Here is a 27,820-nt window from a genome sequence, read left to right on the forward strand (position 1 = left end):
TAGTCTTTTGGCGTTATCAACTACACTAGCTGTGACCTGCCTAGGCTTTGGTTTCTAATGCAAGCTTTTCTTTGCCAGCTATGAATGCTACCACTTTGCCACTTTATTCTTAGATTAGATTGCTGTTTCAGGTTTTTAACCTTGACCAAAATCTGTTTTGTTCATTCTCTGATTAACATTGTCAGACGATTTGAAAGCTACGAAATGGCTATGCATAGTGAGTGCATGAACCAAAGAGTTAGACATACTTGTTGGACACTTTTATAACATAAGATCTACCACTATCCTTTATAAAGCACTTTGCTTAAACAGCTGTGCATTATTTAGAAACCATTGGGGACCTCCATGGTTCTTTTTAACAGAGTGGGGAAAACACTCAGCTTGTTTTGGCTGCTTCCAGCACTGTCTAGTTGATACAATTTAGTCAGATAATTACTGAGCTGTTCTGTTACGTCATTTATCAGGCATGCTTGTCTGGAACTTAAGACACTAGTAGGTGTGTGTGTGTCTGTGTGTGTGTGTGTGTGTGTGTGTGTGTGTGTGTGTGTGTGTGTGTGTGTGTGTGTGTGTGTGTGTGTGTGTGTGCGAGCGCGATTGCTAACATAAGGCTGGCTATCGTAAAGAATGTATTCATTGGGTGTAACTTAACACAAAGTGCTTGGAAATGCTGCTGAAAACCTGCTTTTAACTGTTGGTAGACTAATAGTTTATGCAGCCATTTAATATAACAATCCGCAACCTTTAAATGAATCCCCCCTGGTGGGGCAAAATGTGTGCACGTAGATAAGTGGGAGTGTGATCAACATTTACCCTGCCGAAAGAGGACTACTCATGCTCGACGCTGTCGGCGTCTTCATCATAATCGTCATCGTCATCATCTCTTATCTCCTCAAGGCCAGGAGCAGCACCGACCAGCTGCCCAGCTCGGCCTCTCGAAGCTGCCCTAAGAAAACCATTCTGCTTCCCTCTTCTTCCTCCACCTCTTCACTCTCTCTTCACTCACAGGTGACGCACAGTCTGTCTGTCTGCAGTCTCACCCAACCCTTTAGTTAGGTTGAAGGGGTTTTACCCAACCTCCTGTAGCTCTGCCTTAAAAACTAACTGCAGTGTGTCGTCTGAAAAAAGAATGGTACCCGAGTACTTTGTGTCGCAGCTCTCTGTTCCCTCCCTGCAGTCATCCCAATCGATGAAAGATGTACAGTGTGTGTGCGCGTTAACCTACCCACTAGTCTCCCACCGTCCCCAGTGTTTGTGTCTGCATGTTATTTGCACGATCTGGGGCTTGTTTTTATAACCAGGGATTTTATTGGTAGTTTCATTCCGAACATCAGTAGTTGACATATGGCACAGATGGTGCATGGATGCAATTAGCATTTTGCCGAATACCTCCGCAATTGCTAGAGGCTATGCCTTACATTGCTCATCACGGCATGTGTTTTTTGAATAGTGGGCAGTGATATCGTTATGACGTGGTGTTAAATGGGGGGCAATTTCCACCAATAGCACTCTTGTGTTTATCTAGCAGACGCCAGCCAGACCCCTCTGACATACGGGGTGGAGTTACGGCGGTCGTAGCATGGCTCACTTCTCAAACGGCTCTGACTAATTATCAATGGCAACTTTATGCCCGCGCAAGTCTCCCACTTTTAAATCAGCCTCGACAAATGCTAACGTAGCCGCATGCTAATTAGCCAGAGGAGCAGATGTTCGCGCCGTTCCAATGCCCGCGTGTGTCTCGCCTGATTTGAACGGCGCCCGGGCCTAAGCATGTGTTATGTTTGTCTAATAAGCCGGAGCTAGTCGCGATGGATGCGCCGACGACGTGCACCTGATCCGCCTGGCTATTGCGACGCTAATCCCAAGAGAGCACTGTGTTTAGTTCACGGGGCAGATGATGACCCACGTAGTTGGTGTCTATCATCGACGCTGATTGTGGGATCAGTGAATGATCAGCAAAGGCATCGTATGGAGGGGGGGGGGGTGACCACTGCATCGTTGCACTTCATATGTACTCCACATACTACAGTCTCAGCGCACAGTACCCAGCAGCAGCACACTGACCCTGACTGAGGTGTATTGCTAGCTATGCCCACTCGAAAGTAACTGAGCCACACTATATATCATTTCGCTTTACTCTTGAAAACAAAGTGCTTGTCTCTCCTCCAAGCTCCTACACATGTCCATTATAGAGGCCACTCCGCGAGAATGGAGGCCCTCTTGGCGTCATGTGTTGTTGACGTAGTTTCCTCTGCAGGAATGGAAGCCGTTGCACTTGGAGGATCCCGGGCCCATTCACATCCCTAGCATACAGGAAAGGGCTGATTGTCTGATCTCTAAGTTTAAAGGCAAGCCTAAGAAGCCTCCCAAGGTGAACTGAACCACTTGCATGGGTGTGCTGTTTGATAATTCAGTGTTTTCATGAGCAAATAAGTAAAGTTTCCTTATCGTTGCGTGAACTGTGATCTATTACTCACTAGTATAAACTAAGTAATAACTCTGTTTCCACCGTGCCGTATTTTTCTCTCTCTCACACCGTGAAGCCAAAGAACAAGCCCTCACACTTCTTTGTAGAACAGTGGTACCTCTCCCGAGGCCTGCGTCCCAGTGTCTCACCCCTGTCCTCCCCAGACTCTCCCAGAAAGGTCAGAGGTCGCCCTGGTCACAGCATGACTGATGGGGTTTCCTACAGGTGTTTCATACCCGATGCCTGCATGCCAGTATCAGAACATAGGGGCGAGGCCCATCATTAATTTAGGGCCTTTTTCTTCTAGTCAATTAATAATTTGACGTATCAATCTTATGCTTCATATTCTTTGTAATAAATGTTTTCCTATCAGAGAGCATGTCCATCTCAATCACTGCAAATATAAAGATATTACATTTTAGTGCAGGAAAAAAATAGCAATTGCCTAAAACCTTAGGCAATTGCTGGGTCCCGTTGATAAATCGTATCTTGCGTTTTTCAGCTTTTACCTTTCAACCGCTATTTAGCCGATCAGTGTGTGAAAAAGGATCTTCAGACAGATCTACCAGCATGAACAAAGTGTCTCCAATCCATTTATGGATGAAGGGAAAGTTATTTTTCTTGGGGCTAGTAATGCTTCTCTGTTCAGGAGCCGGCCGGGCCTCTCCGCTCGGAGAACCAAGTTCCCTTACACGTGCTTAGTATTCAGCAGAGGGCTCAACAGCTTGCCTCTCAGTTTGAGGGCAAGCCAGCCAGACCACAGGTGACCTGTCCGCCCCCCCTTCACTTTTGAGTCCTCATAAGGGGGTGATCACACAGAACAGTATTTAAAAATGCGACGCCCACTTTACTTTTCTTGCTTTTATTACAGCACGCCTGCTCTGAGCTCGGTATGAGCCGGACATCTTTTAATTAGGCTTAAATTTGACAAGTGTTTGACTTCATGTGCTTGGTGAGGAGCAGTGCCACTCGTCAATGTCACATATGGGCAGCCAATCAAATCAAGCTAAAGGTGGGCTTCAGGCTCTAATGAAGGTTCTTTGTTCAATTCAATGACGTAGAACAGAAAATATCCAGCAACGACGAGAGGACTCAATACATAGGACTAAATAATGTCAAGTTTTTCGGAGGGATAATAGATCATTATAAATGAAAGCTGTCGATACAGCATGGTTTCCATTTTGACCGGTGTGGGCCGGTTTGCACAAGCAGCCCCCCTACAAAGTTGCTCCGGGCGTTTTACTCAAAGCACTTGTTTTTACGTTTTTCAAGCCTCCGTATCTGTTGCCTCGATGTTCTGTGTGATCAGCCCCTGAGGCAGTTAATAATAGTTTCAAAAGTCACCAAACAGCCGTCATTCCTAAAATCCATCTGTGCGTCTCGTGCTTTTCTAGTTCTCTAAAATGTGTCCTTTTCTCGTTGTCTTTTCTTTTGGAGACCAAGAAAAAGCCTTCTCGTTCCTTAATGGAACAGTGGAACCTGGCCCGGGCCCACAGCCCCCCAGAGTCCCCCCTTTCTTCCCCTGATACTTTCAGACAGGTAGCCCGCTGCATGCTGGGAACCCCACTAACAAGAAATCCTATCGCTCGCTTGTGGGTGTGGGTGAGTGTGTGTTATAGGAAGATGTCTTCTTTAACAACTCCCTCTCTGAAGTCGAGTCCCACGTTGGATCTCAAGAACCTCATTTTAAAAATTGCATGATTCAGCGATCTCTCGCTACTTCGTCCGTACTACCATTCCTGCTCTTTGAAGTAACATACCCGTGGGGGATTATTTGGTTTCTGTGTCAGTTGAGATGAAGAAGTAGAAAAGTGGTTATGGGGCACGTGTTCATTTTTTTCTAGTGATTACAGAAAAGCAATATTTGTGCCGTTTGAAGCGTGGTGTGTGCATGCAGAACCGCGTGGTGCGGTTCTGCATGTCACTGTCTTTAGAGGGGAGGCGTCAGTGCTGGCTGCCTTTGGGAGCGTCCCGGAAGGAAACTTGGCAGAAGAAGAAAGACAATGTCTCATCTCGGCTTGTTCCCACGCTGGAGAAACTGGGCCAGACGGATCAGAACTAACCAAACCCGACCACTGAAATCAAAGTGCAATAACCACATTTACCCACGTATTGTCCAAAATGATAGTGCCGCTGCCATTGGCTTGCTTTTATCTATCTAAATGTTTGCACAATTCTACTGTGGTTTGTTGTTTCCTAGTAGTTTGTGATCCCAGCACAAATCTTATACCAATACGTTCTGAATCTGCATTTTGTGATCATTCTGAATGCGTTGTGTTATTGTGGCATTATGCATCAGGGGGCATGTCCTCACTCCTGGTTGAGCTTTGGTTTTTGTATTTCTACGTGATGCGAATGGTGTTGGTCGAGCGAGGGAAATACTACCGCAGTAGCGGAGCGTTCGACATACTAAATGTGCTAACATAACACATCGACCACCGTTGCAGACTTTTGACTGTCTTGTGCAAAGAGGTTTCTCATGTTTACGTCTCCATCTCACCTTGCTTCTTTTCCTCACATTCTGTCTCTCCCAAACTCTCTGTCCACTTCTCCCGATGCGTGCTGAACAGCGCTATGTAAAGATGTACACAGGGGGCGTTAGCTTATTGGCTGATCAGATAGCCAATCAGCTTCAGTCTCACGAAGAACCCAAGCCCCTGCTTGATAAGAGGGAACTGGTAAGAGTGTGGTGGTGTTAGATGGAAGGCATGTGGTTGCTTAGCTTTAGTATCCCACTAGTGTGCTGTTATGGGAGAGCAACCTTGTTGAACCCCCCCCTACCCATTACCCACCGTTATACGTGTCCCCTGTGTGCCCGCCTGTGCACAGAAACCATTATTTTTATGTTTACCAGTGTGTCTGTATGCTCATAAAATAACAGTGTGGCTTCTACAGAAAGCCAGTCGATTTTGGATGTGATGCTTTAACACTAGGTGTGTGTGTGTGTGTGTGTGTGTGTGTTTAATCAAATGCGGGGAATTCAAATTAAAGAACTTTCTCCCCTCCTTCCCTTACCAAGTATATCTCTGCTCTGACATCGTCTTCATTCTCCTGTCTGATTGGTTTGCCTCCTCCTCCTCCTCCTCCCCACTCCGCAGGGCTCCCTGAGGAAGGAGTTCCCGGTGAACATCGGCGGCAGCGACGTGTGCTTCTTCTGCCGCAAGCGCGTGTACGTGATGGAGCGGCTGAGTGCCGAGGGCCGCTTCTTCCACCGCAGCTGCTTTAAGTGCGACTACTGCGGCACCACGCTGCGCCTGTCCTCCTACGCCTTCGACGTGGAGGACGGTACGTTCGCCGCCCTAGCCAGACGCAGAGCTCATGTTCCATTCCTCCAGGATCCCCCGGGGGCATGTCATCGCACCGGCGGCATACCGCAGCGCCCCGTGTCGTTAAGATCCTGCCCCGCGTCGTAATGGGAACACAAGTCCGCTGCCGCTGTGAATAAAGCAGTGGGGGGGGGATTGGACGACGATGGAGACGCGGGGGGGGAATGATTTTTTTTTTTGGGACTTTTTTTTATCAACACTAGTTGTGAATAGTTATCACAGAGATTGTTCATTTGTGGCTAATGTGCATTCTTGTATTCAATGTAAGAGCTAAAGAAAAACAAGAAAGTGCTTCTGAGTCACTTTGTGAGATCTCGGACGCGGTGGGTCTCAATATAGGGACATTTATGCCATAAAAATATATAGAGCTGCCTTTTACAGCGTCTGTTGTTGGCGATAGAAGTTATTTCCCCCACTTTGTGGGTGTATACAACCCGGTATGAGTCCTCCCGGGCCTACAGAGACCCAATACCTCGCCTCCCTTTGCTGCCCACACCAGTTCACACATTCCCCCTCCGGTAGTCAAAACACAACCCACGGCATCGTGCTGATGGCCAGCGCCATTCCTGTTATTATTCTAGGATTTGTTGGTGGTGCTGGGAGCCCCATACAGTGCTGTTGCAGTCTCTGGTATTGGAAGCCTGTAGGGACGGTTCTATTGTGTCCGTAGACAGAGGGCAGACTGTTAGCCTCCTCTCAGGCTCAGGGGCCCGCTCATTCCCCAAGGGCCCGCGGGGAAACAGGAGGATGATCCCTTTGACCACGTGTAACAAACCACATACCATCCCCCTCGGTAGACTTTGTCTTCCTGTAGGTCTTGACATGTTGAAGGTCCCCCTTTTCGAGGCGATGACAACCGGCATCTTCTTTGTTTAGTCGTTTGCACTGCTTTGTTTTCTTGACCATGCTTTTTATTTTTATTTTCTTGCAGGTAAATTTTACTGCAAGCCCCACTACTGCTATCGCTCGTCAGGCCAAGGCCAGAGGAAGAGGCCTGCTCCCTCCCCCGCTTTACCCAGACCTAAGGTCAGTGAATACTTCTGCTCATCCCCGTGTTCATTTGATCATTAAAGGGGCTGTAGGTGAGATTTATTATTATCCATTTTCCAGTTATGTCAAGGCCAATCATCCTCTTTTATTGGCTGAGGTGCGCTGTAGGAACATCTGTTTTAACCCATTTGTGCCGGCTGCTGCGCAGCGCAACATTGTATCTACTAGATACAATGTTGCGCCGCTCAGCAGCCTGCACAAATGGGTTAAGGGCATCTCTGTTCCTTGATCAGTTCGGTGAATCATCTTGCCTGTCAATCCCTGGTGGATGAAATGCAACACTGACGTAGGGATGCAGGGGGGAGGGTAGAGAGGCTTTATTTGGTTGTTACAATTCCAAATCTTGCTCTTTTCTGTTCTTTCTCTCTTCCAAACTCTCGGATCGTACATATTGCACCTTTATTTATTAATGAAACGCACACACTGCTCCGCTTGGAACAGTGTGTGCGTGTGCACGTGCGTGCGCACAGCGTCTCCCCACAAGGTCCTTGCGTTCACCGCCCTCTCCTCCGTCCCCAGACGGAGATCGTGGCGGTCAGCCGGCCCGACCCGGCCACCGTGGACGCCGCCCCAGGCACTACCCTCGTAACCCCGACGGGCCCCTCTGCCGAACGCCGCTCCTCAGGTACCCCTTTTCCCCCCGTCGCCGCGGCGACCGCCCCCGGCCGCCCGGCACTGGGAGGCTCACTCCGCCGCACCCTTTCCCGGAGCTGCCACCAGGTGGCGCACCATCCCCTAGACTCCCCTTTCCTGCGTGCCTACTGCATCTACCTCCTCTGCTGCGTCAGCCTCAACGCCCTGCTCAAGCTGCTGTAGCATGACTCTCTCTCTCCCTCTCTCCTCTCTCCCTGCCCTCCCCCTCTTCCTTTTCTCCTCACCCTTCCCCTCTTTCTCCTTCTAACACACAACTGTCAGTTACCTGCCTAGATTTAGGAATCCGATTTAGCGTTTTCTCTTTGTTAGCTTGTGAATGTTGTTTATTCACATTCTTTTTATGGGAAGAATGGATCGTGAATTGAATATTGGCAACAGGCTCGCACAGCCAGTTTCACAGCTCTTAAGCTCAATTGAAAAGTAAATGTCGCATATTAAATCACTTCTCCTTCTTCTTGGCTTTGGTAGTTTGGCGTTTTCCTTGTAAGCACAGAGCTGCAGCAGCCAATTCTTTTGTCAGGCTGATGCTACAACCTGCCATCAACCTGTTATTGTTGTGAACTCCATGAAGTAATTAGAAATGTCTATTTTGATGCCTGTTTTGCTTGCCTTTAATTGAATGGAGCGCCAAACCTCTTTCTTCTCTTTGGTTTTAACTGCATGAGTCCCAGACTCCCCTCTTTCTCTCTCTGTTATGTTTATCTCTTGTGATATTTGCACATAACCATCCTCCTTGGGTACTTGCGGTGTTTTGATGACGTGCCTGTTCAACCGGTTGCGATTATTTCTTCTGTGAGCTTTACCTTTACCCCTCCTCCTATCAGAGCAGCTTGAAGCTGGGTCTTCTTCTTAGTGCTTGATTTGACGCTATTTTCTTGCCATCTGAATGCGCCCCTCGTCCTTTCATACCATGTTGGCTGCACAGCCCACTTCCCATTCCAGCCAGGACACCATTGCTTGCACCGTTGTTCTGTTGGATCATTTCTACATTTAATGCAGATCGTAATTTAATGCTGCTGTAAGGCTGACAACACGCAATGCAGTTATGTTCATAGTATACGGCTGATAATATAAATCATTACATCAAACCTCTAGCTCCCTTAACGTTGTAGTCTGCAATAGTGCTTTCAAGCTCTTGCTCGGTTAGTCTAAAGACAATTAAACGTAAAGTAGAGGTTTCCTAGATGTAAAAACTGTAAGTTAGTCGATGTGTAGGCCTGCCGCATTGTGTGGCAAGTGAGAAGTAACTAAAACAGTTTAATCCAAAGCAGAATAGATAAGAATGGATGCTATATCCGATCTATATCGCATGCATTTACCCATAATTAGCTGATTAGCATATTCATTTGAAGTTATATTGTGGTTTCGACCGTGCTTTGTGTTCACATCCGTCTTGCATGGTTCTAAAGCTGCCGTAATGCGCCGGCCTTTCATTTCCTCTGACATTTAATACGATGATGGTGTAAAATACAGCGCGCTCACCACCCCCTACTTGTTGCCTTTTATTAGTTGGCATGAGGTCATTGCTTACAGCATCTTCAGTCATTTTTAGTCCCTGCTCTGCCTGTTTGCTGGGGCCCGCCATGCTAATCAATGGAAAATAGCCGTTGCACTCCATCAAAATAGTGCACAATCTGGACCCCTTGTGATTACGTTGTCTAAAGGCCAACTTGTAAAGCAGTCTGCAATTTGGAAAACCAATTCCAGGAAAGATAGAAGAAAGGCTGGGAGAAAGGCAAAGCACCCACCCTGTTGATAAATTAAGTGGCTGTTATCATCAAATGTCAAAATATTAATCTGAAAGGTATTTATATAATATATTTATCTGCATTAAGATTCCAGCTGCTGTAAGTAATTGACCTATTGAAATAAATGCCTTCGTTCAGCTTAACTTTTGTGTCGGTGTTTTTTTGTCTAAAATGTAACTTTGCCCAACCATGACCACTGGTAACTTTCAAGAGTTGATGGTGTTTGGTCGGGGGGGGGGGAGGGTTGTTGAAATCCCAAAAAAATAAGGTAGAAACAAACACACAACCCATAGACGTCCACAGTGGGCACCTAAGGGGTTCTCACAGCCCCACTGCACCCTCGCTCCCGTCCTTTCCTCCTCTGTCCTCTGCGTTCTTCCAACCCGTCCTCTGTGTCGCCCCCTTCAGTCCCGGAGGCCAACGGGCTGCCGGAGCCCGTCCTCCCCAAGCGGCTGCGTGGGACCCCGGAGCGCATCGAGCTGGAGAACTACCAGCTGTCCCTGCAGAGGGAGGAGGTGCTGGAGGAGGTGCCGGAGGAGACGCTGGCAGAGCACAACCTCAGCAGCGTGCTGGACAAGACCCTGAACGCCGACCCTGGCTCTAGGTGGGGGCTGAATGATGGATCAAATTCAAACCGGCGTCACAATGTAACAGAGGGGATTTGTTACTGTTAGTCGCTGGAGATCAGTAGTATTCGTGTTTATTTTTCTTTTAAACTTCAATAGTTAAATGAAGACGTTATAATGTCAATTCATGCGTCAATTCATCTCAACATATAGGCCTGACCTAATGGAAAGAGCAGTTTATATGTTGACTGCTTCAAATGTTGCGTTGGTCATACTATAGAATGATTTATTGCTTGTTTAGTGAATGACACAGAACATAAGGAACTTTAAAAAGAAAGACCGCATATGGATCGGAATAATCGTAATTAGATGCGCGCACGTAGAGTTGCAGCTGAAGCGCGTGCCGACCGGTGTCTTGTGGGGTTTGAGCACCCCTCTCATCAACGTCAACGCCCCAATTGATTTCCTTTGAAATATTGTTGCAGGTCTATCATTTAGCATCGTTATTCTAGAGGCCGTTGCATTTGAAATGGATCGAGCTGAGGCGTGACTCCTGTTTATGGTCCTGTATCGACCAGCAACAATCACCGAATATCCTATAGAAAGTTAAGAGTTTCTCATGCTTGTTTTAAAGGTGCGACAAAGCAAAGTGTCACCAAAGTACCCACCGGTACTGGCTCACGCATCACCGAGCTACAGGCCATGGCACCAGCTCTGAGCTGGGCGGTGCTTCAGCCACCGTCCTCCATGATACCCTAGCCCTGTTGACTGTCATGCATTCATGTTCTCATGTACATCTCTCCACAGCAGCAGCTCGGAGTCTGACATGGACGACGAGGATGAGGAGGAAGAAGAGGAGGAACCAGAGGAAGTGGAGCAGCAGCAGCAGCCACAGGAGGAGGTTCAGCAGCAGCAGCAGGAGAAGGAGCAGCTGTTCCCCAAAAGCCCCTCTGATCTGGGAGGCGTCCCCTGGAGGGAGGCGGTGGAGCTCCACGCCAAGCTGAAGGGAGACAGCGAAGAAGGCGGAGAAGGTGGAGGTGGAGAGGGAGGCGAGGAAGACGCCACCCGGGGAGAGGGGGAGGAAGAGGGAGCGGAGGCGGAAGACGAATACGAGGAAGACGACGAAGAGGAGGAGGAGGAGGATGACGAGGAAGAGTCTAGCGACGGTAGGTTTATTTCGGTTGTTGATTAAGATTGTGCCACCAAATGACCATCTGTGTGTGTGTGTGTGTGTGTGTGTGTGTGTGTGTGTTTGAGTCGTCTACATCCTGCTCTGAATTCTGAATTCTGACCCATGAGGACAGAACCAAGATCCCTACTGTTCTATCTGTCAGCACCACACCCCCTTCCTCTACAACCCTCATCCGCTCCCCTTCATCTCACCCTTGATCTCTCTACCTCTGTTCCCCATTTGTGTGTGTGTGTGTGTGTGTGTGTGTTATTTTTGGGGGCTTTGTCTCCCCCTACTGGCAGAGGGGGAGTACTTCCCCTGGGAGAGGGAGCTTCAGTCAGGGCTTTGGCTGGAGAAGTACCTCACAGACGAAGAGGATGTTGGTACATTTAAAGGTAGCAGCATTGCCTGTGGATGCCTTTGCAGTACCTTTTTGGTTTGAGTTCACTCCCCTCGCCGTTTTTGTTCAACACGTGTGACGCCTGTTGCCCTTTTAATGAACAATTGTTTTACTCTCGTTTGCGTTTTGGCCTTTAAAGGGATTCAGATTGTTATGAGACCTGCTGTGTGTGGCTATGAAGCCTTACTTACATCTTTTGTTACTGCTGTTTGCCGCTTTGATTCTTGCGATTTGGTGACACTTGGCGAAGTACTAATCAGATTAACCATTCCATCAATTTGCAGGTGATTTCGTTGGCTTATTAGTGATGCAGCAGTTGCTCGGTAGCGATTTGCAGAAGGATCCTGTTGATCTAATTTTGTTGGGTTTATATATATATTTTTTAACTTCTAATGTTTTCACGTTTGTTTTCATAGTGCATGCCTGCAGCCCCAGCTCCCGGAGGGATATTCTTTATGTTTTGCTAATCAGATTGTCGAGTTACCAATCATTTTCTATATTTCTTTCATGTCCCTGTTTCTTTCCCCCTGTCCCTCGGTGGCTCAACCTGAACCGCTTGTCTTTTGTCTCTCTTCCTCCTCCTCTTCTCCCTTGAACCCACGCTACCTCGACCACCACACATGGGACGCCTCTCGCGGCCTCCCTCTCCCTCAAACGCTCTTACACTCGCAAACACTTGACCGCCGACCCCCACGCCCACAGCCGGGAACCTCCTGATCCAGCAGGTGCTGCAGCCTGTGGACCCCCGGGCCCCGGCAGGTCTGGGGAGGAGGGCGGCGGGCCTGGATTCAGTGGGCAACAGGCCGCTGTCTAACGCATCCCAGCTGTCCCAGCCCTCTGAGCAAACCCAGCCCTCCTCGACAGGTAAACCCCCTACCTAGAGGAGACAGGCCCTCGGGGGGCTGGAGGGCGGGGTGGGCCCCCTTCCCATGGCCGTGCTGCGTAGGAAGCCCCCCGGTTTAGGAGGAGGAGACACTAGCGCACCCTAATGGCTGCCCCTTGTTTCAATTTTTGTTCATGCTTTGTGACTAATGTGTCGTATGTTTCTGTTGTCGATGTTCTGTTCTGCATTTTTCTCTGATCGTGATTCTGTTGGGAGGATCCCCCCCCCCCCCCCCAACATACACGTTGTGTGTATTTAACCAACTGTGTTTTGTTGCATCTCATCTCCTGTTCCCTTTGTGTCCAGGCTTCTTGTTGAGTGTGTGTTTGTGCGTGTGTCTGTCGGTGTTGTGCAGCTGCCGCCCAAGGTCTCTGATCACGTCCCTGCCGCACATCATCTCTTTAATCTTATATGTTTTTCTTAATCCCTTTTGAATTGTGTTCTGCTTTGTTCTTTCCCCCCCCCCCCCTTTGTTCTTTCCCATGTGTCTCATTAAATACCTGTCTTGACTGTTTGATTTTTGTTGTTTTGTTCCGTTCCCCTCTCTCTCTCTCTCTCTCTCTCTCTCTCTCTCTCTCTCTCTCTCTCTCTCTCTCTCTCTCTCTCTCTCTCTCTCTCTCTCTCTCTCTCTCTCTCTCTCTCTCTCTCTCTCTCTCTCTCTCTCTCTTCCCCCCCCCCCCCCCCCATTTGTCCCGCGTGTCTCCTGGTGCGAAAAAACTAAAAACCGTAGCCGCGGCGGCCGCCCACGCGTCCCCCCGGCAGGACGCAGTGAGAGTGTGGCTGGACAGCATCTCGGGAGGTAGTGCAGACCTGCAGTAATAAAAGAGACCTCACGTGATCTGCTCTCAGGGGGGGTCTCGCACTCTTCATAGACCCTGTCAACCTTCCCCACACTACGTGCTGGTGTCTGTTCTATCACCCCTGGCGCATGCATTAAAAGAACAACACACGCGGGACCAGTCGGATTCACGAGCATGCACGGCCCCGGCTGTCCCACTGGAGAGCTGGCTCTGCTGTGGGGGGGGTGTCAGAGCCCCGCCTCCCTCCTCACTCGTTTCTCTCCCTTCTCCACACCGCTGCTCACCCTGCCTTTACCCCCCACAACCACGCCCCCCCAGTCCCTCTTTGGGACGGCACTGTCGCTCCGGCCGGTCCGGTTCTGCTTTGAGGTTTTGTTGAAGTTCTATTATTGGACTGTAACACTTTATTTTATAACACTTTTTCTTTTTATTATGTTACATCTCCTCATTCAATTGGACACGTTTGCCAAAGTGCAGCTGTTAACTAAGAACAATGAAGATTATATTGCTCAATGGTTAAAAGTGTAAAGTCTGTTATAAATAACAGAGTGGCTGTTTCTACACCTTCACTCACGCTTGGGTGACTTGCATAACAATCCACATGGATGGTTATTGTTATGCCTGAATCATATGACAAAATTGGCCCGAAAGTTGTGTGTGTGCGTGTACGTGCCTGTGGGTGTGTGTGCGCGTGTACGTGCAATCACATGAGGCCTTTTTTCTCATTTTTTCTTTTTATATCTCTCCAAGAATATTGTATCAGCTGCTTGTTTCCTGACCAATGCTAACAATTAACACCTTTTGACTGTGCCCTTGGCTGTTATACCCTTTTTCGTACAGAAACTGAGAGCTGCATGTTTCTATTCACTAATATTGTTCTATGCTTACCTTTTTCACGTTATATAGATATGTCACGTTTGGATGAATCATTGTTCCTACAGGTCTTTGAATGACATCAGGCGACACTACTCCCTACTCCACCCTATTCCGATTTGTTTATCCCCTCCAATAGCATCGCTAGATTAAAGATGGTGTATCTAATACTAATAGCTTAGCTTTGTTTCAATGTCCCTCACAATAACTAAATGACATCAATTGAACATCCTATTGAAAGAACAACACTGAAAGCCTTTGTGTTTGTTGGCACAAAATGAAAGCTGCCTCTGGAGAGAATGATTTGTAAATGCACATGGTATTAAGAATACAAAGTGACAGAGGTGTGTGTGTGTCTGTGGATGTGTGTTAATGCCTAAAGCAAGAAATCCCATCAAATTCGTCTGTAGTGTTTGGCATGCATGTGATATTTGATGTCTGTCAGGATTAGTTCCTTTTATTCATCTTTTGAACAAAGAATATAAATAAATATTTTTATTTTACAACCTCCCTCGGATAAAAATAAAGTTTGTACCTGGGATTGAAAGTCCTCCTCATCCCTCTAGTAGCACTTTTACTTCCTCACTATATTGTTGTTTTTTAAAGCTTCTTAGTCCCACTCCCTCACAGACTGATCTTTGTCGTCCTGTTTATATTTCCCCCATGGCAACAGGCCTTCTCAAAAGGTTCATTTTGGGGGAGGTTGTCACGCTGAAGTAAGCGCCTGTCCCGCCTGTCTTTGTATTGAACGTGGAGACAGCATGATGTGGGGTTCACTCCTTCTAATCTCTCACACCAGAGCCCTGCGAGGATCTGGAGCCGGAGCAAGAGGCCTACGCTCCTGATTTAGAGCCTGGCACCCAGATGGATCAGGGTAGGCAATTGAATTTGGTTTCACCAATCGCAGCCTTCAAATTGGTTTATTGTGGGTACTATCTAACTTTTATACTCGAGGAACGACCCCCCTGGATCGAAAGCAATCAAGCATTTCCTCCCTGACGTTGTGTTCTCAGATGACATCCCCTCGGATGCAGAAGCGGAGGCTCGCCTGTCGGAACACGTTCAGTCAGTTCCTGCTGAGGACAGGAAGTCCAGGTTCCTGGGAAATGTGTCCAGCGTTGGTGAGTGTCTCCGGGGTGGGGGGTTTGTATTCCTTGTACATCTCCAGTAGAACGCCTGGTGTTTGGTCACGGGTTGAATAACTTTGTGGTGTGTTTGCAGAAGTATCCAGTATCAGTCCTTTCCAGAAAGAAGATATAATTGTTTCTCCCAGCAAGCCGTCTGCAGAGCCTGAGATACAGGTAAGGAATATTATATTAAGGTCTATGCAATTCTATGCGATTTCTCCAAGGAAAAGTATCTTTTTCATCCTCACCTTATTTGTCTTCCAGATAAAGCCGCCATCTCCTCGCTCCTCGGACGAGTCTCCCACCTCGCCCTTTTCCCCGGCGCCCTTCGTACCGGAGACGGCCCCGCCCGAGAGGGCCCCCCCGTCGCCCTTACCCGGGAGCCCACGGGGCTGTTCACCGTCTCCCGCCGTTTCTCCCGGTCTCACTCCCGGTCTCACTCCCGGTCTCACTCCCGCTCCATCTCCGGGCCTTCCGGCATCCCCTGCCGTGTCTCCCGCCCCGTCGCCCACCACCTTCGCCTTCACGCCCCCGATCCGGTCGCAGCCTGTCCCCCTGCCGGCGTCGTCCGGCACCTCCGTGTCTCCGGTGTATCCCGACCGCTCCATCTGCCCCCTCACCGGCAACCCCCTCTCCCCCATCTGCGCCCCGTCTCTACCCTGCCGGGAAGCGGCCTCGCCCGAAGCGTCCCGGTCCCCGGTCCGGACGCAGCCGGTCCCCGCGCTCAGCTCCACGCTGCGGCCCAGCGCGGACCCGGAGGCCGCGGCGCCACCCGACGCCTCCTCGGAGGACACCCCGTCCAAGAAGGCCGACATCATCGAGGAGTTCTGGCTCAAGAGCGCGGAGATCCGGAAGAGCCTGGGCCTCACGCCGCTGGACCGCAGCAGCAGGATCCTGGAGAAGAGCCCGGACACGTCCTCCTCCAACTCCAGCCTCGCCCCCTCCCCCTCCACCACCGCCACCCCGAAGCCAGCCCGACCCCCGTCTCTGTCGGCGGAGCCCAAGCGCCCCGTCATCCGCCGGCTCAACATCACCCTGGAGGGTCAGGTGATCACCCCCATCGCCGCGCACCCCTCCTCCGCGGGCACGCTGGAGAGCAACGGCTCCGATAAGAGAGCGCCGAGCGGCGGCGGCGGCGGTGGCGGCGGTGGCGGCTCCGGCCCGGAGCTCCAACGGAGCCGGGCGGCGCACAGCGAGAGCTCCAACGCCTCCGACTCCACGATGATGACCCCGCCGTCCAGCCCGCCGCCGCCGGTGCCCGCCAACCAGTCTCCGGCCGTGCTCCGCCCCCAGAGGCACCAGGTGGCCTGGACCAACGGCAAGGAGAGGCCGGGGGTCACGCTGGCCAACGGGCCGTCCGCCGCCAAACCAAAGACCCCCGTGTCGCCCCCCAGAGTCAAAAGCCCGGTCTCGCCTCCCAGGGCCAAAACCCCCGGTTCGCCTCAGAGAGCGAAAACGCCGGTACCCGCGCCGCGCACCCAGCTCAGCCCCGCGTTGACGGGGCCCAAGCCTGCCCTCCGAACCCCCACCTCGCCGATCAGGGCCCCCAAGGTGGAGGAGAAGGAGGAGGAGGTGGTGGTGGTGGTCATGAGGGAGAAAAGGAGGCCCCGGCGGGAGGAGGCCCGCAAGTCGTTTGTGGAGACGGTGGCGGAGATCCCGTTCGCCGACGACGTGGATGAGAACTTTGACGAGCGCACCCCGGAGACCAGCCTGAACAAATACTACACCCCGCCCACCAGCCTCAGGCCCCAGGGGGACAGGCCCCCCCTGCACCTGGCCCTGGCCATGGAGAACGGGAAGCCCAACATCCCCGGGCACCTGAGGGCCACCCAGTTCTCCCCGGAGGCCAAAGAGATCGCCGAGGAGCGGATGAGGGCCCGGGAGAAGTCCATCAAGAGCCAGGCCCTGAAGGACGCCATGAGCAAGCAGCTGACCAAGATGAAGGAGTCGGATACGGCCAAGAGTGCGGCATCCAAGGTGGCCTGGACCGTCGCCGCCGACAGCGGCGGGAAGGGCAGGAAGCCGGCCGTCTCGCCCAACACGTCGGCCGTCAAGGCCCTGGAGTCGAAGAAGGCGGAGACGCTGCCGGAGCGCTTCTTCGGCGGCAACAAGAGCCTGGACGGCTCGGTGGCCTCGTCCGAGGGCTCCTCGGGGGGCAAGAGCAAGAAGCGCAGCTCCCTGTTCTCGCCGAGGAAGAGCAAGAAGGAGAAGAAGGCCAAGAAGGAGGGCGGCAGGCGCGAGGGCGAGGGCGAGACGCCGCCCAAACACAAGTCCCTGTGGAAGGCCGTTTTCTCGGGCTACAAGAAGGACAAAAAGAAGAGGCAGCAGAGCGAGGAGAAGTCGTGTCCCAGCACGCCGTCCTCGAGCTCCACCACGCAGGACTCGGGGAAGAAGGGCAGGTCGTCGCCCGACGGGAAGTCATCAGGTACGGTCGGCGGCCGAGGTCTTCCGGGCCCGTCTTCTATTGGTTCTTTTTATCGCCCCCCTTCTGGTCTCGTCGACCTTTTACGGCTCCTTTAAGGCTCCCGTTCCGCTCTCGTTAAGTCTGTTTGGGGATTCCTTGTGGAGGAAGTCGAAATGCTTCCCCACTGAAAAGCCACTTGCCGCTTTGTCGTTTATTACAGAGCTAAAGTCGCGCCGTAACCTGAGCTTCTCCGAGGAGTCGGACCTGTCGTGCGACGACGTTCTGGAAAGGTCCTCCCAGAAGTCCAAGGCAGACGTGAGTAGCGGCCAAAGACGCTGTTACACGGCTGCCATTTTCCACTCACTTGTTATGTTTGACGTTTGATCGTTTACATCCAATCATCCATTTGTGTTTTTGTGTTTATTTGTTTATCTATATTTTATTTTTATTTGTACCCCACTTTGCGATACACCACTTGACAGCAGCACGCGGACATCTTCGACTTAGTTTCAGGCATTCAGCAGGAGGCTCTGAGAGAGGAGAAACTTGGGAAGGAAAGGAGGAGAGTGTTGAAGGAGAGGATGAGGGCAAAGGAAAGGAAAAAGGAGAAAGCGAAAGCATGTGACAGAGAAGCTGTTCGGGAAAGAGAGATCGGAGCTGATGAGGTATTGCGCAGCAGGGAGACAAATGCTTTTGAATTTCATTTACAACGAGTGGAGATAGGGAAACAAAGGTGGACCAGCAACACATTCTTTGGTACGCATTGTTTCAATCAGACATTCCCATTGTCCTTAATGATTGGACACGGATAGTTATTATGTTCACATACATATTTTTATAGCGTACAGTCCACCCACCCACCCCAAAATAATTCATAAGACCCATTAGTATTCTAAAAGGTCCACTGCAATAAAATATATATTTATACCTTAGTCTGGCTGCAAAACCCCCTACGGTTTATTTTGGTATGGGAATGATTTGTTTGTTTGCAGAAAAATCTGTGACTATTCCAAATTAATGTCGCTGACTCGACATGGATTAATTTATTGTAAGATTGGATGAAATTCAAAAGTGTACTCTTCTGTGCTGCTTGCTGTATGTGTATACGTGTGTAGAACGATACATTGGGTTCAGGGCCAGAGGCTTGCATTTATTATCCAACTAAATATTCTTTACAACCAACCATAAAATCTCCCCCACCCCCATCACTATTTTTATTTTATTTATCTGCAAAATGCGGAACGAATCATAGTTGACAGGATGTTCCCACAGTCGGCTGCAAACGATGACTGCGCCATAATGCATTTGTAGCCGTAATGTATTTCTACTGCTTCTAATATCCACCTCTAAAACTTTAGCATGCCTGCCTGGCCCTGGGTGATCCCACTGCGCACCGACAGGATCTGTGTCGTTAATCTTGTAGCTTCGGTCGTCCTTACTTCAGTGTTTGTTAGACTAGCACTCCTCAACCTGTGTTAGTTGTTTTTTGTTTTAGTACAGAGTACTCAGTAGCAAATACTTGCCAAATTGCTCTTTGGTTAAGTCGATTCTTTGAATTAACCCTCCAGTGTTGTAATTGTGTTGTATTAATCTGTTTTAATGGTTGCACAATCATAACTGCATATTGTTGTGTGTTGGTGTGGGACATTAACCCAGCCCTGTTTGATTTCACCAGTAATTGAATGCATATAGTTTATTTTAATTCTTTTTTTATTTATTTAACATAATCATTCACCCATTCAATTTAATTCCATCTGTATCATGTTTTTTTTTCCTCCCCCTCCTCCACCCAAGTCTGTTTATGTCCCCCATGCACTGGCCTTCAAGAGATCGTATGCTACAAAGGTAGTGTTTGAATACATTCCAACACATCCTCCATCATCCTTGCCATCCTCTTTTTTTCCTACCCCCCCTCCCTCTGTGCATGGATCAGTGCACCACCCCCACCACCATCTCAATGTTTATTTACATGTGTTTAACTTGCCGTAACACTTCACTAACCGGCCCTTTTGGATGCAAGGGTTAGTGGGCTGCCAAAGCGCGCGCCACCATCCCTCTCTCTCTCTCCCAACAACTCCTCCCCTTTTTAACATACCGGTGTTGTGCCCTGTTAACAACGCCTCGCCAACCTGCAGCACTACTCACCTCACCTTGTTACCTCTCTCTCTCTCTCTCTCTCTCTCTCTCTCTCTCTCTACATCTCTCTCTACATCTCTCTCTACATCTCTATCTCTACATCTCTCTCTACATCTCTATCTCTACATCTCTCTCTCGACATCTCTCTCTCGACATCTCTCTCTCTCTACATCTCTCTCTCTCTCTCTCTCTCTCTCTATCTCTCTACATCTCTCTACATCTCTCTCTCTGGTCAACTGTTAACACATCAAAGCTATTCTCAACACAGTTTTCCTTCTTACCGCAGAGCAGCGAATGGAAGAACTCAGAACTGCTACACTCTACTGCTATCGGCGCTCTATTCGCTCCTCTTTTTTTTTCACTGGTGTCGCTCCGGCTTTAGCAGAGGAAATTAAATGTCCAGGGAGAAGAGCTTATTTCCTGTAGACCGTATTCTTGTATCATCTAAAGAAAACCTCCAATAACTTTGTAAAAGCAAAAAGTGTTTTTCTGTACCCAGTGTCATATCGTAGCCGGCATTGTGTCGCGCGCGCACCCCCCCACCCACGACGTCGGCTGTGAGTCCGTAGCGGTGTGACCTAGAACAGCACCTCATAGAACGGAGCGTCGCCGTGGAGACGGGCGCGCATAACGAGCACTCCGAGAAGTGGGTGGGAGACCACCCTGACTCACCCTGACTCACCCCTCCTCTGTGCTGATGACAGAAAACGTACACGGAGGAGGAGCTGAACGCCAAGCTCACCCGGCGGGTGCAGAAGGCGGCGCGGCGGCAGGCCAAGCAGGAGGAGCTGAAACGGCTGCACCGGGCGCAGGTGAGCCCACCTTAGAGGGAGGGGAGACGTCAGGATACAGCCCGATCTCTCACCAGTGGTGGACGGGGTGTTTTTGCTGCCTTTCCTTTCGTATTTGTTTCAACCCACCGTGTTCTCAGAGGCAGGGATCTGTGAGTGTGTGATTGGCTGATCTCGGTCACTAATGGTACACTTTTACCGTTTGTCTGGACAATAGTTATTCTAAATAAGTGTCTATTGAGGTCGCACTTAAATACTGTGTGAACTGACCACTTTAGCAAGACTTTTATTTAGATCACCTTCTAAAAGCTCAGTTTCTCACCTCACTCGCCTAAAACTGGAAACACGCTGGATCCAAGATTAAAATACACCTGATTAACCTAGGGTTGACCCCCTCCCCCCTGGCCCGCATAATTACGATAGACTCGCAGCAAATCAATTAAAGTAAATGCCGGCTGTGTGTACACTGAGGCAGCTGATCCTCATTTATTTACCCAAGTGTCCAACCGCTTTGGCTCAACAGCCGTGACATTGATCGCAAAGTGTTGGCCGATCGAAGGTTTACTTTAAAGTAGAAGTACGCCGCAAAGGCAATCTTTGTGGTGAAGCGAAGAGAGCACTAAATAACTGAACAAGAGTTAAAAGTTAAAGGGACGCGCCGAAATGAACCCCTGTGCGGAGCCCGGCGTCGTTCAAGAGAGAGGGAGGGAGGGCCACAGTGCGCCGTCTTCATTTGGCTTGTAATGTCTGATGTTCTAAGCTGGTCCCTGGGATTGCCTCTCACTGCCATCCCTCTCCCCCCCCCCCCCGTCAGATCATCCAGAGACAGCTGGAGCAGGTGGAGGAGAAGCAGAGGCAGCTGGAGGAGAGGGGCGTGGCCGTGGAGAAGGCCCTGCGAGGGGAAGCAGGTAATGGGGGGGCCCCCTGTCACTCAAAACCTTCAAGCCATTCTCATTTGGTGTTGTACACGGTGTGACCCGGGCGATAGGCTTGTGTTAATGGTAGCGCCTCGGTCCGTCTCGCTACGGACTGAGTCAACACATCAAAACCCCTACAGCTTGAGTCAATGACGCCAACACCGCCTCGGTCTGATCCGTAGTCGCTGAGGCCTAGGCTCAAAGTAGCGGGATAGTGATGCATTCTGTGACAGTGGGTGGGAACAAATATAGTATTCCTTTTATCCTCTTTAAACTTTGGTATATACTGATACAAACAAAAGCTCATTCCTGGTTCCAGGCTCAGTTAGGCTTAAATTGGAGAGCGTTAAATACACGACTGCAAACAGTCAGAGCGAGGATCCCTGCAGAGGATGTTTTATTAAGTTGGAGGTAAATGCTGTTTTCATTCCTCTGGCGGCTGGTGATTGGGTGAGGGAAAGCCAGCAACTCTCACTACCATTAAAATGCTTAAGAACCCAACTGTGAAGAGAACGGCGAATAACTTTATTAAGTTGACCAGCACTGACACGTGAGCCATCGGGAGTGACAAGCTGTCTGACCTGTTTGCGCTTAAAGTAATTCTGATTGAGAACGGTATATTCCTTTCGACAGGGTTTTTCAATCCTTTTTTCTCTATCATCTCCAACAAGCCTTTGAGGTGCATGCCGTACGTTACAAATGCACATAATAATGAACTTATCAAATAGTGCGTTTTTCTTCTTTGCATACATTCGTCAAAGATTGGCCTTTCCGTCTATTGCTAAATAAGTGATATAGATTTTGCACAAGAATTGCATTTTTTAAACGGGCTGTTTAAAGATCCTAACCTTTTGTTTCTACTACTGTATTCTTCCAAAGGGTTGTATAAAGGTACTTGTACAATACCAAAACAGCACAAACGAAGATCAGGTATTAGCTTTATTTCGAGTTCACTCTTCTCTTTTTTTATTACTGTAATTCTTTTGAACACCATTTTTAACACCGCCACACGTCATCCCGTCATCCGTGGTGACACCCTGCACCACCAGCACCCTTCATCCTTCAATACCCCAATCCGGTTCTGTCCCTCCATATCGTCCGTCCACTGCCTGCCCCGACCGCATGCCATCAGGGGGGAGGAGGGGAAGGAATGGGGGCTCGGACATAGATTTGTGTGTGTGTGCTCATTCTGGATGTGGGTTTATTGACCTGTTATTGTGTTGTTGTTCTGTGTTGTTTCATTTACCTCCCAATTAAGGGGGTTTCTGTTCTCTAAATGGAGACGAGAATCGGGCTCCTCCATCTTAATATTCCACATCCCTTGGGGGGTGAATGTAGCTTTAGTTCGAATGGGATTGGAGAAACACACACCCACACACACAGCCACACAATTACGGAAGAAGTATTTTATGTAGTCTTTCTATTTCTATTTCTGCAGCTTCTTGTTCCTAGGCTGATATAGGAAACATTGCGACCATTCCTTGATACTGAACATGCTGCAGTTTCACACACACACACACACACACACACACACACACACACACACACACACACACACACACACACACACACACACACACACACACACACACATTCTCCACCTGTTCCAAAGGTAATTTGAAAAATGTGCTTCAATTACTCATAACACAGCAATGCAAGACCAGCAAATGGCAATACAGCAAATCTATGCAGAAGTGTGATGGCATTCTGGGAAATGCCATGTACCAGAGAATGTTTACCTGTACTTTGTGTACTGTCGTGTCTATCGACAGTATATGTTGTGTGTGGTTGTGGTGTGTATATGTGTGTGTGTGTGTGTGTACATCTCCGTATGCAAAAGACATGCATGACCTGCTGATGTTGACTGCTCCGTGGCTGCGTGTGGAATAACTCTATATATATCCCTGTCGTTATAGACTATTGGGGAGATTCTAATTACAGTGAAATCCTGGACTTGCATCTGGGCGGTATGTATTTCAAATCTGTCGCTTTCAACTCACTAACCTAATGGCTAACCCAACCTGTTCTTCCCCCCCCCTGAACTCCCTTTGAGCTTTGTACCCCCCCCACCCTCTCCTTTCGCTTCCTCTTCCCCTGTTAGCTGGGTGACTGGCTGGTTGGCTGGCTGACTTACTGACTGGTTGGCTGGCTGGCTGGTTTTAGCCTGCTGCAGCACTTCGGTCTCCCTGGCACTCGGAGGGCTCCTTTCAGTACGACGCCACATGACCAGACGGGGACCAACCGTCTCATGCACACCCCCTTGAGGTGTTCCCCATTGACCTATCCAATCTGATGAGGTCCTCTTTGTAATCATGTTCTTCCCACGCGTTTCACATAGTGCGCATTTGTTACAAAATGCAATTTGCCACGAGCAGAGCTCCACGCCAAAACGTAATCATCATCAAGGTCACACAGGCACCCAAAAGCACAAAGCCATCCGTTTTCACATGGTAGTGCAACTGCAAGCCTCTCCTACCTGGCAACCCACTGCTAACCCGCTTCCCTGGGCCCTCACCCATTCCTCCCGCCATCCCCTCCTCCAAGGCCCTCCTGCTGTACGACTGTTTTGTAGTTCTTTCCTCCTTCTTGTAGTTCCCCCTCCCTAACTCTCTGCATACCGGCTCAGTTGCGTAACCATTCCCCCCCCCCCCCCCCAGTGTGTTGTGTTAGCTAACAAGAGGGATTCTAACCAGCCCCCGGGTATCCGTTTACCAACCTTGAGCTTGGGTTGAAAATAGCCAGCGCTAACACAATGTGACGTGTGTTTGTGTTCCACAACGGGACACTGTGTGGAGTGGTGTGTTGTGTTGTTGTTTTGTGTGTGTGTGTGTGTGTGTTGCCGCTGTGCGATTCGATAGAGGTCTGACTGGGGCGCTGGAACGGCCACTTCAAAGCAGCATGCCTTTTATTCCGTGTACCTTGTTCCGAGGAGTCGCAGTGTTTCCTATGACCCAAAGTCTGTGGCGGGGTGGCACTAGGCATTTGCGTAACGTAATGGTTCCTTTCTGTAAGCCCCGTCTTTGGGCTGCAGGGGAGGTGAAGCTCTTCAGAAGGAGAGATGGAGCGTGTGTCTTCTCCCGGTGTGTTCATAGGGATGGGGGGCGGGGGGCGGTCTGTTGTGTACTCCCGTTTCCGCGGTGCATTTTGTCAGACAGGTGTTTGCGTGTGAGTTTTGTTTGAGGATCCATTTGTGCAGAAAAAAAATCCACGATCGTCATCTCCATATAAGAAGGGATTTTGCATAATTCTGTACTTTTAGCGGAATGACAAAAGATACACACTGCTATGCACACATCCAATCATGGTAATCATGGCAGACTTCAGACCCCTGAGTGATTTACTCACTCCGGGGTCTGTTTTGTTGTGTGTGTGTGTGTGTGCGTGGCCCTTGGTAAGTATAACCAAACACTGACTACTCGACTCGTTCACGGTAACTTGCCTTGCATCTCGGTCTCATCTCAAAGTGTGCAATCATCAGAGTCAGCCCCAGGAAGGAGGTGGAACGCTGCCTGCCTTGAACACCCTGTTCCACCGCTGTAATGTAGAAAGGCTCCCATTTAAAGCGCTCTCCCTCAAGTCTTCACGTACAACTTTGGTGTGTTAAGTCCTGCAACGGGAGCCAGGTGCCGAGTGATGCTTTAGCTCTCTCTCTCTCTAACTCACTCACTCACAAGTCCCTCAGAACTTGGTCAGCCATTTGAGGACACCACCATCACAGTACAACACACAAGTCCTTATTTATTCCTCTACTTGAAACATACCATAGGACATATTATTTTCTGAAAGATTGGTTATTGAGTTTGATTTATTTGCATATATAAGTATGACTTTTATAGTTAAGAGATGGAGTCAATTAGATGTAATCACGATACAGTATCTGTGAAAAATAAGAACATTTGGAGTAAAACACATTTTCGTTTGCGATCTATAAATACGAAACATTGAACAAACAAGTGCATTCATTTACTTAATTTTTTAACTCCTCACGGCTACTCACACACACACACAGACACAGACACGCAGAGACACACACAAACACATAAACACAAACACACACTTGATCTCCCCTCCTCTCCAAGGTTTTTCCTGCCATGTGATCTCTTCCTTTTGCTTATGATTTTCTTTCCTCTCCTCAATGTTCTCACCACCACGTCCAACCTCTGTCAGCGGACACTCCTCTTACCTTCTTCATCTTCCTTGATAAACATCTCATACTTTTCCTTTTTTCCCCCTCCCTCCATTCCCTCTTCACTCCTCATCCACATTCATCTGTCTGTTTGTCTGTCTCTCACTCTGTGTTTCTCTTTATCTACCTCTCTCCTTTACTCCCTATCCCTTCTGCTCTCTTTGTTTCTCTCTGTCTGTCTCTATCTCTCTCTCTCTCCTTTACTCCCTATCCCCTCTGCTCTCTTTGTTTCTCTCTGTCTGTCTCTATCTCTCTCCCTCTCTCTCTCCTTTACTCCCTATCCCCTCTGCTGTCTTTGTTTCTCTCTGTCTGTCTCTATCTCTCTCCCTCTCTCTCCACTCCCTATCCCCATTGCTCTCTGTCTGTCTGGCTGTCTGTGTCTGTCTGGCTGTCTGTGTTTGTCTGTCTCTCAATCGGTCTGTCTATCACTATCTCTCTTCATCTCTCTCCTAAACTCCCTATCCCCACTGCTCTCTGTCTGTCTGTCTGTCTGTCTGTCGTTCTGTCTGGCCGTCTGTCTGTCTGTCTGTCTGTCTGTCTGTCTGTCTGTCTGTCTGTCTGTCTGTCTGTCTGTCACTATCTCTCTCCTTCTCACTTACTATCCCCACTTCTCTCTCTCTCTCCACTCCTTCACTCTCCTTCTGTTGCTTGCTCCCTCTCTCTGCCTGTGTGTGTGTGTGTGTGTGTGTGTGTGTGTGTGTGTGTGTGTCCATGGCCCATCTCCCTCCTTTGTTATGGTGTTGAAGTTGAATCCTCCCCGGTGCGGACCTACCGCCGAAGAACCCTCTCCCTGTGCTCCTGCTGGTCCCCCGAAGGTAACGTAACCCTGTGGTGGGTTACCATGACAACCGCCACAAGGATCGGCAGAAGCCAACCCCCCCCCCGCCCTCTCTCCATTTTGTTTGTACCCAGCAACTCCATAACCACCCCACCCCCCCCCTGGCCTGTCCCTTCCTTACCCTGCATATGATTTGTCTTTGTGTGTGAACAGGCTCAGTAGATATTTTTTCTTCCCCAGAATGTGCTTCAACTAAATCCATGTCCTCTTATCATGAAGACACACAGCCATTAAAAGGGCCTTCAGTTTATCACTGACGGCACCGCGGATCCTAGCTAGCAGTGCAGACTCCCAGACAAGCCTATTTTACTTTGAGAAAAGTAGGTTATGCCTCCCATACATTTTTGATGATATTTTTGGGGTTAGTGGAATTCACTTCACTTCATTCAATCATATTTATTTTAAATGTGTCCCGGAAAATCATGGATAATTGATGTATTCTCTATTAAACATTATATTTGGCATGCATGGATGGCACTGTTGTATCATAACAAAATAATACTTGAAACGGCTTGGAACGAGATGGGATGTTAGTGAGAAGGTGGAGATGTGTCCGGTCCTCAGCCGTTCGGAAGCCATAAATTAAAGGGGAGGCTGCCGGTATGCTTGCCTGCAGTGGGTGGTTTTGGTTTGTGTGGTTTTCTCAACAGCATGTAATCAGTTTGCTGTTCAGCTAACAGAAAATATATTTATTTCAGGCTGACACCTTATCAACTTTTCAGTTGTTGTGTTCAACTGAGCTTGTGGGACTAACCTGAGGAATTAAATAAAAAATAGAAAACTGTCTGAGCATGGATTGGATTGGGTTGGCCTCTGGGTGTTGTTTGCCCTTAAAGTAAGAAACTTGCTTCAGTCTGAAAACTAGTTTTAAATATTCAAGGTCCAAAAGAGGGAAACTCAAAACGTATTTATTTAGTACTTCATCTGGTTCTGCTGTCCAACACTTGGTCTGTGTGTGTGTGTGTGTGTGTGTGTGTGTGTGTGTGTGTGTGTGTGTGTGTGTGTGTGTGTGTGTGTGTGTGTGTGTGTGTGTGTGTGTGTGGAGCCTTTGGGCTGAGGCTTGGTGGTGCGGGAGAGAAACATGGCTCTACCCACAGCAGACACTCATGGCCCCCAGCTACCGATTCATTCGTCAATCAGGAGCGGGTCATGTGTTGGACTAGCCTCCGCTGGCCAGGCCATGCGCACAACGTGTGCCTTTCCCGCGCCCGGACCCATTGCGCTGTGGAGCCGAGATGGGCTGGACCCTCGTAACTCGTTCAGGACGGGAAAGGAGGTCCTCAGAGCCTAGTGATTGTGTATAGCCGTCCTGTCTTCATGCATCATCTACACTGGACATGGCAGACTTCCAGAAGAGTTTATCTTGTGTGCTTCCGTGCGTGTGCGTGTGAGCGCAAAAAACAGTGGCGCCCCATAGTCCCATCAGCCACGGTACGCCAACAGCTGTCCTCATTGGTCAGCGCGTCTAATGTGCCAGAGTGCCCGC

The 27,820-nt window shown here is 49.3% G+C and overlaps 1 protein-coding gene across 8 annotated transcripts in view; it reads left to right on the top strand.

Annotated features, from left to right (window-relative positions):
• The window catches only part of mical3a (microtubule associated monooxygenase, calponin and LIM domain containing 3a), a 44,452-nt gene that overhangs the window by 12,993 nt on the left and 3,639 nt on the right, over positions 1-27,820 (top strand). The window contains exons 16-33 of one of the 8 annotated variants that reach the window (XM_079743647.1): positions 5,563-5,749; positions 6,722-6,816; positions 7,360-7,465; positions 9,651-9,846; positions 10,616-10,974; positions 11,282-11,374; positions 12,082-12,243; positions 12,993-13,061; positions 14,735-14,809; positions 14,949-15,056; positions 15,157-15,236; positions 15,327-17,487; positions 17,687-17,781; positions 17,949-18,131; positions 19,261-19,311; positions 20,307-20,414; positions 21,208-21,301; positions 23,227-23,277. In XM_079743647.1, the coding sequence (XP_079599773.1) occupies positions 5,563-5,749; positions 6,722-6,816; positions 7,360-7,465; positions 9,651-9,846; positions 10,616-10,974; positions 11,282-11,374; positions 12,082-12,243; positions 12,993-13,061; positions 14,735-14,809; positions 14,949-15,056; positions 15,157-15,236; positions 15,327-17,487; positions 17,687-17,781; positions 17,949-18,131; positions 19,261-19,311; positions 20,307-20,414; positions 21,208-21,301; positions 23,227-23,277 (4,273 nt within the window). The remainder of the gene's footprint in view (positions 1-5,562; positions 5,750-6,721; positions 6,817-7,359; positions 7,466-9,650; positions 9,847-10,615; positions 10,975-11,281; positions 11,375-12,081; positions 12,244-12,992; positions 13,062-14,734; positions 14,810-14,948; positions 15,057-15,156; positions 15,237-15,326; positions 17,488-17,686; positions 17,782-17,948; positions 18,132-19,260; positions 19,312-20,306; positions 20,415-21,207; positions 21,302-23,226; positions 23,278-27,820) is intronic. The other 7 variants (XM_079743642.1, XM_079743641.1, XM_079743640.1 and 4 more) reach the window with 7 other exon arrangements.

The sequence above is a fragment of the Pollachius pollachius genome (genome assembly GCF_949987615.1).
Source record: "Pollachius pollachius genome assembly, chromosome: 9".
Lineage (NCBI taxonomy): Eukaryota > Metazoa > Chordata > Actinopteri > Gadiformes > Gadidae > Pollachius > Pollachius pollachius.